This window comes from Siphateles boraxobius, unplaced genomic scaffold, assembly GCF_051911475.1.
Source record: "Siphateles boraxobius isolate OS27281-9 unplaced genomic scaffold, OSU_SipBor_1 43, whole genome shotgun sequence".
NCBI lineage: Eukaryota > Metazoa > Chordata > Actinopteri > Cypriniformes > Leuciscidae > Siphateles > Siphateles boraxobius.
Window position 1 is genome coordinate 4,880,867 of NW_027509064.1, and position 10,513 is coordinate 4,891,379.

Below are 10,513 nucleotides of genomic sequence, written 5' to 3' on the forward strand. Positions count from 1 at the left end.
GTCGTAGCCTGATTTTGTTGTGTTGTGGCTTGATTTCGTTGTGTTGTGGCTTGATTTCGTTGTGTTGTGGCTTGATTTCGTTATGTTGTGGCTTTATTTTATGTCGCGGCCTGATTTCATTGTATCGTTACTTGATTTCGTTGTGTTGTGATTTGATTTCTTTGTATCGTGGTTTGATTTCGTTGTGTTGTGGCTTGAATTCACCGTGTCATGGCTTGATTTCGTCATGTCGTGGACTGATTTCGTTGTCATGGCTTGTTTTCGCCGTGTTGTGGCTTGATTTTGTTGTGACGTGGCCTGCTGTGATTTTGTTTGTTGAAATTTGTAATATTTGTATTTGGTCTCATTTATAGAAGCCCAAATACAAATACTGAGAAAATTTACTTTTATATTTTTCAGAAACATCTCTGCTTTTCTATTAAGAACATGTAGAGATGAGCTGACACCTGCCTGGTGCCCCATTTTTCAGAGGTCCCTACATTCTTACACTGTACCAACACAATGGAAAAAGGCAATCATCACACATGTCCCAAAGAAACCCTATCCACAGGAGAATTATAATTTTAGACCTATTGCCTTAACTTCTGTTGTGATGAAGTGCATGGAAAAGCTCATTATGATCAAACTACAGCTGGATGTAGGCCCACAGCTAGATCTCTATCAGTTCACATACAAACACCAGAGAGGGCACAGATGCAACCAACAGTATAGTGCACCTAGTGACTACACACCTTTAGAATCCTAGGACCTATGCTAGACTATTGTTTGTAGATTTACTTCACCCTGCAACCTCATGTTTTCTCGAAAACCCTGCAAGGGATAAATGTCAACCTTTTCCTTATTAAGTGGTTTCACTAATTTCTGACCAATTGCAGTCACAGCAGGTCAGGGTGAACAGGACGTTGTCTGAACCTTTGACCAGCACCATTGGCACCCCTTAGGGGTGCGTTAGTTCCCCAGTCCTGTTCACACTGTACACTTATGAATGGACAATGCACTACAGTTACACTTACATGATTAAGTTCTCTGATGACACATCCCGGGTCTCATATTAGACACATCAAATTCAGTTGCATATAAACATGAGGTTCAGAACTTTGTCCAGTGGTGCGATAAACATTTTCTTACTATCAAAGATAAGAAAACAGTGGATATGGTGTTTGACCCCAAATCCATTAGAGACCACTTACCAGTGGTCATCAATGACCAGAATATAAATTGTGTTTAACACAAGAAAGAAATTAAGGTTTGGAATAACATGGAGAAATAAGAATAACATCAGAATATCACCAGATTTTGGAGTCTTCAGAAATGTAAGAGTCTAGTTTGAACCACTTGCTGTTGTTGAGCACATTTTGTCTCTTTCTCTGACTGACACGCTTTAGGAAATAGCTGCAAAAAATAAACAATTTCATTCAACTATGTTTCTTTCTCTGCACATGACGATTTCATGAGCTTGTTTTGTATTTCCACTAAACACACTGTCTCTGTGTAATTTTGTCCCAACAAACATTAAATTGTGGACCGTGTCATATCCTGCCCTGCAGGCCTGTCTAACATGACCTGGTGGGAAATATATATATATATATATATATATATATATATTTTTTTTTTACTGTTTAATGCAATACCGTTTGATGTCAGTCCAAACATGAAGTATGCACGCATATTTTCACACATCACTTGTATGACGTCTAAACATTGTTGCATTACAACAGTATCTGATAAACATTCTAATCTATCATCTGCCAAAACATCTTTAACCATCCTGTAGATTGGCCTACATTAATTTTCCGATAAACGGCAGTCAAACCATGTGCAGAAACCAGACTTTTTCCCATGTGCACGCTCTGGAATCTGTGGTATGATTAATTGAAATGCTGGTCTACAGCATCTCTTGCGTTTTCAAACATTATGGAAAACCATCTGGAATTGAAATATTTTCACCCCTCTGGGTCGCGTGGCATGGCTTGACTCCGGTGGGCTACACCCCATTCTGGTAGTATTTAAAGAGGGGCTCTCTGCTCTCCACTTCACAACAGTCCTGCAGTCTAACCGTGATCACAGACACCAGAGAACCAAAAAAAAAAACGTGGAGTGTGCTTCTGTTGGGAACTCTTTGAGGAAATGGCTGGAACAGTATTCACCAGATCATGCATTGTTCTCTGCTTGCTTATACATATGGTGAGTGAACACATGATTAATATATTCAAAGTAAAAGGACCTGTGTTGCTATAAGCTTTATGCAGAATTGACATGAATTAGCTGATTTGATTATGTAAGTTAATTATGTACTATTTTACTATCATTTCAAATTAAATAATGAGACACATAGGAATTAAATTATCAGTGTACAAGTGTATGTTTGTGCTACTATCTGCAAAGTGAGGCAGTTAGTTGGGGATGTGTTTCACATCTTAAATAGTTTTGGGTAATTGGTCTAATTAGTTTCATTTAATGCATTATAATAAAGTTTCCCATGATAACATGAGAGGGGATTATGTAAGTCACTAACTGGTTTGTGTTCACATGTGATGCTCAGAACAGTGATCTCAATGCAAACTGAATCATTTGAAGGAAAATATTTTGCATACTTTTAATGTATAATATTTATATATACAAGCGGTATTTAATAAATTTGCCTAATTTACTATTATTATTTACTGTTTTATATTCAGTATATCAGTCACTTTTTAAATCTGTCATATTTTTGTCCTGCTTCATATGAGAAGTTATACTAGAGTAATTCCAAAACATCACTTCCCAGTTGACAAATCTACATAATCTGTAATGCATTTTATCCCACCATGTGGCCATCAAGAGTATTGCATATGGACTGTATGATCTGTTAATTTGTCACAGGCAAATATACACATTTTAGAATAAACAGCTGTCAAACAACAGAGAAAACAAAACTTTTGCTCTGTGCATGCTCTGGAATCTGGTATGATAAAACTGTTATTACCACAGATTTATGAAAGAAAGCTTCTATGAGGGATTGCTAAATCTGATGCAAGTTGAAACCCTAACATTGTGTCATTGTTCTATGCAGGCGATGTGTCAGGAATGCTCTCAGCCCTGTGACTGCCCAGCTGAGAGCCCTTTATGTCCTGTAGGCACCAGTCTAGTGCTGGACGGCTGCAGCTGCTGTAAAGTCTGTGCCCGGCAGGCAGGAGAGCCCTGCTCTTTCCTGGAGCCATGCGACCATCATAAAGACCTATATTGTGACTATGGTGTGCTCAGTGACACTGAGACAGGCATCTGTATGGGTGAGTAAATGGGTGCAATGTTGTGTTTTGGAATGTAATTACACATTTGTTATACAAAGAGGAGAGAATTGAAATGAAAATCAATGTTTCTGCATATATTACACAACACTTTTTGTCCACAAGTGGGAGCATCTCATTGTTATGAAGTTGTCTTATGTCTGTTGTATGTGTTGCAGCTCAAGAGGGTCAGACGTGCGACCTGGGGGGTGTGATTTACCGCAGCGGTGAGACGTTTCAGCCTAGCTGCAAACATCAATGTGTCTGCATGAATGGGGAGATTGGCTGCGTACCAACCTGTGCAAGCAACATACGGCTGCCCTCTCCAGACTGTCCCTACCCACGACGTGTCCAAATCCCCGGCAAGTGCTGCGAAGAGTGGGTGTGCGACCAGATCCCACAAGAAGACACCTTCCAGTCAGCAATGGCTGGTAGGTCAATCGGCAAGTCAAATTTTCCTTCATTTTGCTTCACCATGTAGAAACAGCTGCTTCTTTATCAAATCACTCAATCTCCCGAAAGCTCCTGTCATTGGGTATGGGGAGAAGGGGGCCACCTATGAATAAAAATAATGAAAAATGGTCCTGGCGGGCCCTGTGAATTTCCACATTTGAGGTCTTTTTCCATAGCAAACTTATTTTACGAGCCGCTCTGTATGACAATCATATGCTTTCCATTTTCATATAAGTTATTGTCATTGGCACATGGATTTAACATCCACTTTCTCTTCTTTCAGCATATAGAGAAATAACTGATCAGGGTGTCCAGTCTGAGAGTGCAAGGGACAACTGCATCGTTCAGACCACTGAATGGAGTGAATGCTCTGCAACTTGTGGCATGGGTGTGTCCTCTCGTGTAACCAATGACAATGAGCAATGCCAGTTGGAACGGCAGACCCGCATGTGCATGATCCGCCCCTGCCATGCAGAGCTGGAAAAGGACATAAAGGTAAGAAGGGTTGAGAGCACAAAGTAAAGCTGAAAGTATACTTCCCTTGTCCATGTTCCACTCCGGACTGTGGACAGTCCCCATGAAATGATTGTAGTCCTCTATGCATTGCGCATGCACTGAATGTGTCCATCCATGCATATGATCAACAGAGTATACTTTGAAAGGCTTGTGTGATTAATTGTGAGTTAGATGGAGCTGAAGTATACAATGGGCTTTAAAGGGTTAGTTCACTCAAAAATGAAAATTCTGTCAGTAATTACTCACCCTCATGTCGTTCCAAACCCGCAAGTTCATATCCGGAACACAAATGAAGATATTTATGAAGAAATTCGAGAGCTTTCTGACCCCACATGCAACATAACCACCACTTTCAAGGCCCAGAAAGGTAGTAAAGACATCTTTAAAATAGTCCATGTGACAGTGGTTTAGCCTTAATATTATGAAGTGATGAGAATACTTTTTGTGTGCAAAAAACAAACAAATTATCATCGCTTCATAACATTAAGGTTGAACCACTGTAGTCACATGGACTATTTTAAAGATGTCTTTACTACCTTTCTGGGGTAAGAAAGCTCTCAAATTTCATCAAAAATATTTTCATTTGTGTTCTGAAGATGAATGGTCTTACAGGTTTGGAACGAGATGAGGGTGAGTAATTAATGACAGAATTTTCCTTTTTTGGAAACTAACCCTTTAAGGGCGAAACTATGAAGTCCTTGACATGATATGCAGGGGAAATTAGATGCATATTAAGAATTCACTGCTATGACTTATTCACTTGTTCCCTTGTTTTAATTTAGTTAAATCATGGCCATGTCACAACCAATTTTGTGAAAAACAAATGAATACAAGTTGGCCACAATTTACTTAAAATGAGAAAAGTAATTTATGCAATGTAGGGAAAAAGCCTTAATTCGTGGCCATGATTTTGACATCACAACAGGTCATGTGAGGGGCTCCATACGAAAAATACTTTACGCAAGTATTTTATATGTGATTGCATTCTGAAGTGTTTTGCAAATCATAATGTGATGCAAGTATGCATTGTTCCATGGTGCATTATGGCGGCCACTAGTGTAAAATGGGTTGTTGTGCAGTTCAAGTGAACTTCTGTCTGGGTTCCTGAAGAAAATCAGAGCAATTTTGTTAATCAAAATAAACTAAATAGTTAAGCAGGTTAGTTAAACTGTCAACATGATTATATGTAATGGCACAACATTTTAAGATTAAAAACGAAAGTTTTTATTGTACAGCCCGTCTGCATGCGCAAGTGATTTGAGCAGGGAAAATGTAGTATAGACCTACCTGGGCCTTTATTCTATCGGCTCCTTGAATAGGTATAAAGTTTGCTACGGTTAGAGTATTACAAAAACGCATGCCTAATGTGACCCAGTGCATGCCGAGAGTTTGTTTATGATCTTCACATTTTTCAGTAAACCTATCAAAACCGTCTTAAATATTAATAGCCCACCTCTTCCCCATTACAGAGAGGGAAGAAGTGTGTGCGGACCCCAAAGAGCCAGCACGGGATGCGTTTCGAGTTGTCTGGATGCCAGAGTATCAGGCTGTATAAGCCAAAGTTTTGTGGGGTGTGTACAGACGGCCGCTGCTGCACACCTCATGCCACCGTCACAGCCGAGGTGGAGTTCCGCTGTCCTGAGGGTGACACTTTCAGGAAGAGGATGATGTTTATTAAGACCTGCTCCTGTCATCACGACTGCCCCCGGGAGAACGATATCTTCCTTGCCTCAAACTCAAGGAGAATGATTGGGGACTATGATAATGACATGTGAGGAGTTGTCCAGTGTAACACACACACACTGACAATCAAGCACATGTGCACATGAGGCAGCTCCGTGTTTTACTGAACCCTGAAATACTCACGCCCTGTGAGCATAGAAAACTAGAATGTTTGACATGAAGTGGGCATTGTTTATGGCCCCGCAAAACTTCTCTTCTCTTGTTTGTAATTTTTGATGCTCTGAAGTCATCTGGCTGTTTGACTGGTCATGCTACAGCAGACTTGAAGCACTGAGAACTTTGTGTTAATAGGATAGTTCACTCAAAAATGATAATTATGTCATCATTTACTCGCCCTCATGTTGTTTCAAGCCTATGAGCTGTTTTCTTTTTTGTTTTGGGAACACAATAGTGGAGTTTTTGAAGAATCTTGATGCAGCTCTTTTCCATAATTATAAAAATTCATAGTAATCACATCTGTAAAACTCAGAAAAGACACCAATGAAATCAAAAGAAATATAGGACATACAATTTTTAGACAAATTTAAATCAGTAACAATTTGATCACTATAAACTGTTATTGTGTAGAGAACGGGTGAATGAAGAGTCTTTAAAAATTCTCTTTTTTGTGGGTGACATAATTTAGGTTTGGAATACTGTGAGGTTAAATAATAATATTTTTTTAACGATTTGTATTATTATTATAATTTTAATTATAATTATAATTAATTATTATTTTGGGTAAACGATTCCTTTAAGACATTGTGTACTAATGGAGTAGTTAATTTCAAGAACGTTTTCCTCAATACAGGAATAGATTGAAATGACAATAATGTAATCATACAATTGATATATATTTTTTCTTTAATTTGTAAAATGTCATTAGGTCATCATTATTTACAATTATTTTTACCTTACAACAAGGAATAATATTTAACAACTGACGTAATAACTTTCAATGTTTGTATCTAATTGAACACAATCTGTCAAGTATGAAAATCTAAAATGAGTCCCAAAGTATTTTGGGAAGAAAACATTCTAACAAAAGAGGCTCAGATAATGAGATACTGCCTATGCTGTTTACTGTTTATTTAATAGCAAATGAATGAAAAAGAATTGAACAATGACGAATACACCTTGTGTAAATAATGTAAGACCGTGTACAGATTGTACTAATTTATGTAACTGTCGTTTAACTCTTAAATGTAGTTTTGTACGTGTACTGTATTACTCTGTGTTCATTGTAATCACCTGGCAATGATACCAGAGAGTTATTTTCTGATGCACTTTTATTTTCCAATAAAGAAATTATATTTTTATATATACTCTGTGGATTATTGGAGTCACTTAATCCTATATACCAACAAAAGCCAACTGCACGTTTAATGTGATACATAGGTATAATTAATACAATTATAGAGGTCTAAAGAGGTAAAAGTGGTTTGCATGGCTCTGTCATCCAAGCTCACAATACCATCCCTTTGGCCGTATTTACATGACTGCAAATGACCCAATTCCAATTTTTCCTCCTATGTGGCACAGATCACATATGACTCACGAATTTGTAAGCAGGAAAAAAGCACATGTATTCCGATTCTCAGATCATGGAAATAAATCTAAATCTCAATCAGACATGTGCATTTGCATCTGCCATTTAAGCGGTCAGATCAGATTTTACCCTGTCAATGCGAGTCATACATCATTGAAAAAGCAACAGTTGCGAATGACACCATCCACGATCACATGACTCGTTTCAATGCCCAGGCTGCAACAAGGGCTCTCTCCTCTTTTCTTCTCTGCAGAGAAAAAGCATGCTTTAAGAGACCAATGTTTTGCTGACCTTTAAAGATGGTGCGGAAAGCAAAACTAGTATTATTTTCTGCCCAAGCAGTACGTCTTGGGTTGTTTCATCAAGTGTTTAGTAGTCAATGCAGATATCGCATATGGGCAGTGCTGAGAGTAACGTGTTACAAAAGTAATGCATTACAGTAACATATTACTTTTTGCTGTAACGCAGTAGTGTAAGGCATTACTAATCAATTTTCAGTAATATGTTACTATATAATATGTTCAGTTACGGTTGCGTTACAACACACTTTTAGTTTTAATTGTAAAAAACAACAACAAAAAAACAGCAAGACCGCGAGACATTAACGAATGAAAAATGCAAGTAGGCTAAGTTACCTGTTCGTGGTAGTAGTGAATGCGCCAGAAAGAAATGCACATTTCATACAGATAAGCAGAGAGCAGTCTGTTTTCTTTCGTTTAAAGAAATTTGTGTCTTCTGTTTGAGGTCTCTGTGAAAGTTTCAAAACAGTCTTTTAGTGCCGCTTCAGAGCGGTCGCGTCCGTAACGGAGAACTGTCACGTAGGCCTACATTGTTTTTTCCTCATAAATGCGAACACGAAAAATAAAATAAAATGAATATTTTATGTTCTGTGGAGAGCCAACCCTTCTTCATCCGGTGGGTAGTATTAGCCTACTTTTGATTTGCGCAGTGTAATTCACAGAATTACAAAAAAATATTTTGCCACCTAAAAGTTAAAAAAAAAATTTGTCACGCATGAATGCGTGTATTTCCCTAATATTAAATATAAAACGCATGTGTAGACTGATATTTTTACAATGTCTGCACTCTTTTAAGGGGGTATCCTATGGATATACAGACGTTTCAATATATTGGTATTAAATGCATTTTCTGAGAATTTATATTTCAAGTTTTGACTGCAAATGTTACGTCCAAAACGCTGGAATTCCCCAATTTTAAATAATTTATCCTCAACTAGTTTTGTGGTGTAGGTCTACGTATTTTATAATGTTAACTTCAAAATTCAAATAATACTAATAGTAATTTAAAGATGTGGTAGCATTGGATCTGGACGGGATGAATAACTCTTGGAGTTGGAAGGGGTGTGTCGCGATTCTGCAGGTTCGTGGATCTGAGAGTCGCGATTTCGGTTTCATATCGCATATCGTTACAGCCTTAGAATGTTAAGTTCTACTACTGTATAGCTATTTTGGTGAAAGTAACTCAAAAGTAATACAAGAGTAATGTAAAGCATTACAATTCTGAGACAGTAATATTGTATGGTAATGAATTACTTTTAAATTACAGTAACAAGTAATGTATAATGTATTACAGTTTGGAAGTAACTTGCACAACACTGTCTGCATATGGGTCACTTTTAATAGAAGATGTAAGCTGGTCATCAAAAAACTAATTGGCTATAGTGAACAAATCAGATGTGGGCATCAATACCTGCAGTGTAAATGTGGCCTATGAGTCTTGACTCTTTCCTCATGTTCTTTGTTGTTATAAATTAACCTTAACCTAATGTCAAAATGATGGTAAAGTTACATGAATTGTTGGAAATAATATGTAGGCTAATATAAATATTCCTTCAATTGATTTTAATATTTTTTTCTGATGTTGTTCACTAAAATAAATCACCTAGTTAACATTAGATGAATAAGAATTAGAAGGAATTATAAGCATTTCAATCAGACAACTCTTGGAATGGTTTTAGCAAGTGTGGGCAGGAAAAGAGAGAGATGGTGCTTGATTTATATTTCTAGCAGAGGCTCAGTATGCTGCAGTTCGTTGTGTTATTGAGGTTGGCTCAAAGGCAGGCGGTTCATTCAGCTAATCTATAGATTGACTGTCTCTCAGCTGCTGAGACAGTGGCTACCATGTGTTGCTATTTGTCCATCCTTTAAAGGGATAGTTCACCCAAAAATGAAAATTCTGTCAGTATTTACTCACCCTCATGTTGTTTCCAACCCCGTAAGACCTTCGTTCATCTTCGGAACACGAATTAAGATATTTTTGATTAAATCTGAAGGCTGGATCACTCCTTCATAGGCTTCTTAAGGGATTGACACTTGTTCCTCGAAAAGTTATTAAATACATCGTTAAAATAGTCCAAGTGACTACAGTGGCTCAATCCTAAGTTTATCAAACGACAACAATACTTTTTTTGCGCAAAAAAAAAAAAATAACGACTTTATTTCAACTATTCATTTCCTTCACTAGTGTAATAACGTAAGCTTCTGTTGTTGTACGTCACACGCATCACCCACATGACCAGCCTCGGCCAATAGTGAGCCTTTGTGTGAGTAGTTCTATGCAATCACGCTATGTTAACTGACTAGAGTTCCCTATCGGTCAGTCACTACAACGTAGGTCATGACTGACCAATAGGAATCTCGCTAGAGAGGCCAATCTACTTCGAGTGAAACTAAAACAAGCCAATACACATTGGCGTGCAATCATTTGTATCAGCTGCGCGCCCTCGTTAGCGCGGGTATAAACGAGCAGCTGGTGCGATTGCACCCTAGCTTTTTGCTTCGGAGCCAAACACTTCGATGTCTCTGCTTTCAGTTGAAACCAACTACTACGAGCCTTTCTGGACCTCTCCTTCCCGGTGCGGGCGTGACAGCACGGCAGCGCGAGCAGTTTCTCTTTCTCTCTCTTTCTTTTTTTTTTATTTTAAAAACTGAGCAAAGAAAAAGAGCTGTTTTAACAGCTGGTGAGGTGCGCTTCAGAGCGCTTAAAA

At 38.0% G+C, this 10,513-nt stretch overlaps 1 protein-coding gene across 2 annotated transcripts; it reads left to right on the top strand.

Moving 5' to 3' along the window:
- The first annotated feature begins 2,044 nt into the window (after positions 1-2,044).
- Positions 2,045-7,280, top strand: LOC143708811 (CCN family member 2-like). Of its 2 annotated transcripts, none has more exons than XM_077200139.1 (5): positions 2,045-2,184; positions 3,053-3,269; positions 3,446-3,709; positions 4,003-4,214; positions 5,705-7,280. In XM_077200139.1, the coding sequence occupies exons 1-5, from the start codon at positions 2,128-2,130 to the stop codon at positions 6,008-6,010; spliced, it is 1,056 nt and encodes a 351-aa protein (XP_077056254.1). In that variant the 5' UTR covers positions 2,045-2,127; the 3' UTR covers positions 6,011-7,280. The 2 variants fall into 2 exon arrangements, with proteins under 2 accessions (XP_077056254.1, XP_077056255.1); XM_077200140.1 differs by having other exon boundaries at positions 3,446-3,697.
- The last annotated feature ends 3,233 nt before the right edge of the window (positions 7,281-10,513 follow it).

What these genes read in the sequence shown, in the direction of transcription:
- LOC143708811 (XM_077200139.1), top strand. Translation starts at nt 2,128, where the DNA reads ATGGCTGGAACAGTATTCACCAGATCATGCATTGTTCTCTGCTTGCTT. An exon ending in TGAGACAGGCATCTGTATGG is followed by an intron (nt 3,270 to 3,445) that starts GTGAGTAAATGG and finishes TATGTGTTGCAG; the next exon opens with CTCAAGAGGGTCAGACGTGC. An exon ending in AGCTGGAAAAGGACATAAAG is followed by an intron (nt 4,215 to 5,704) that starts GTAAGAAGGGTT and finishes TCCCCATTACAG; the next exon opens with AGAGGGAAGAAGTGTGTGCG.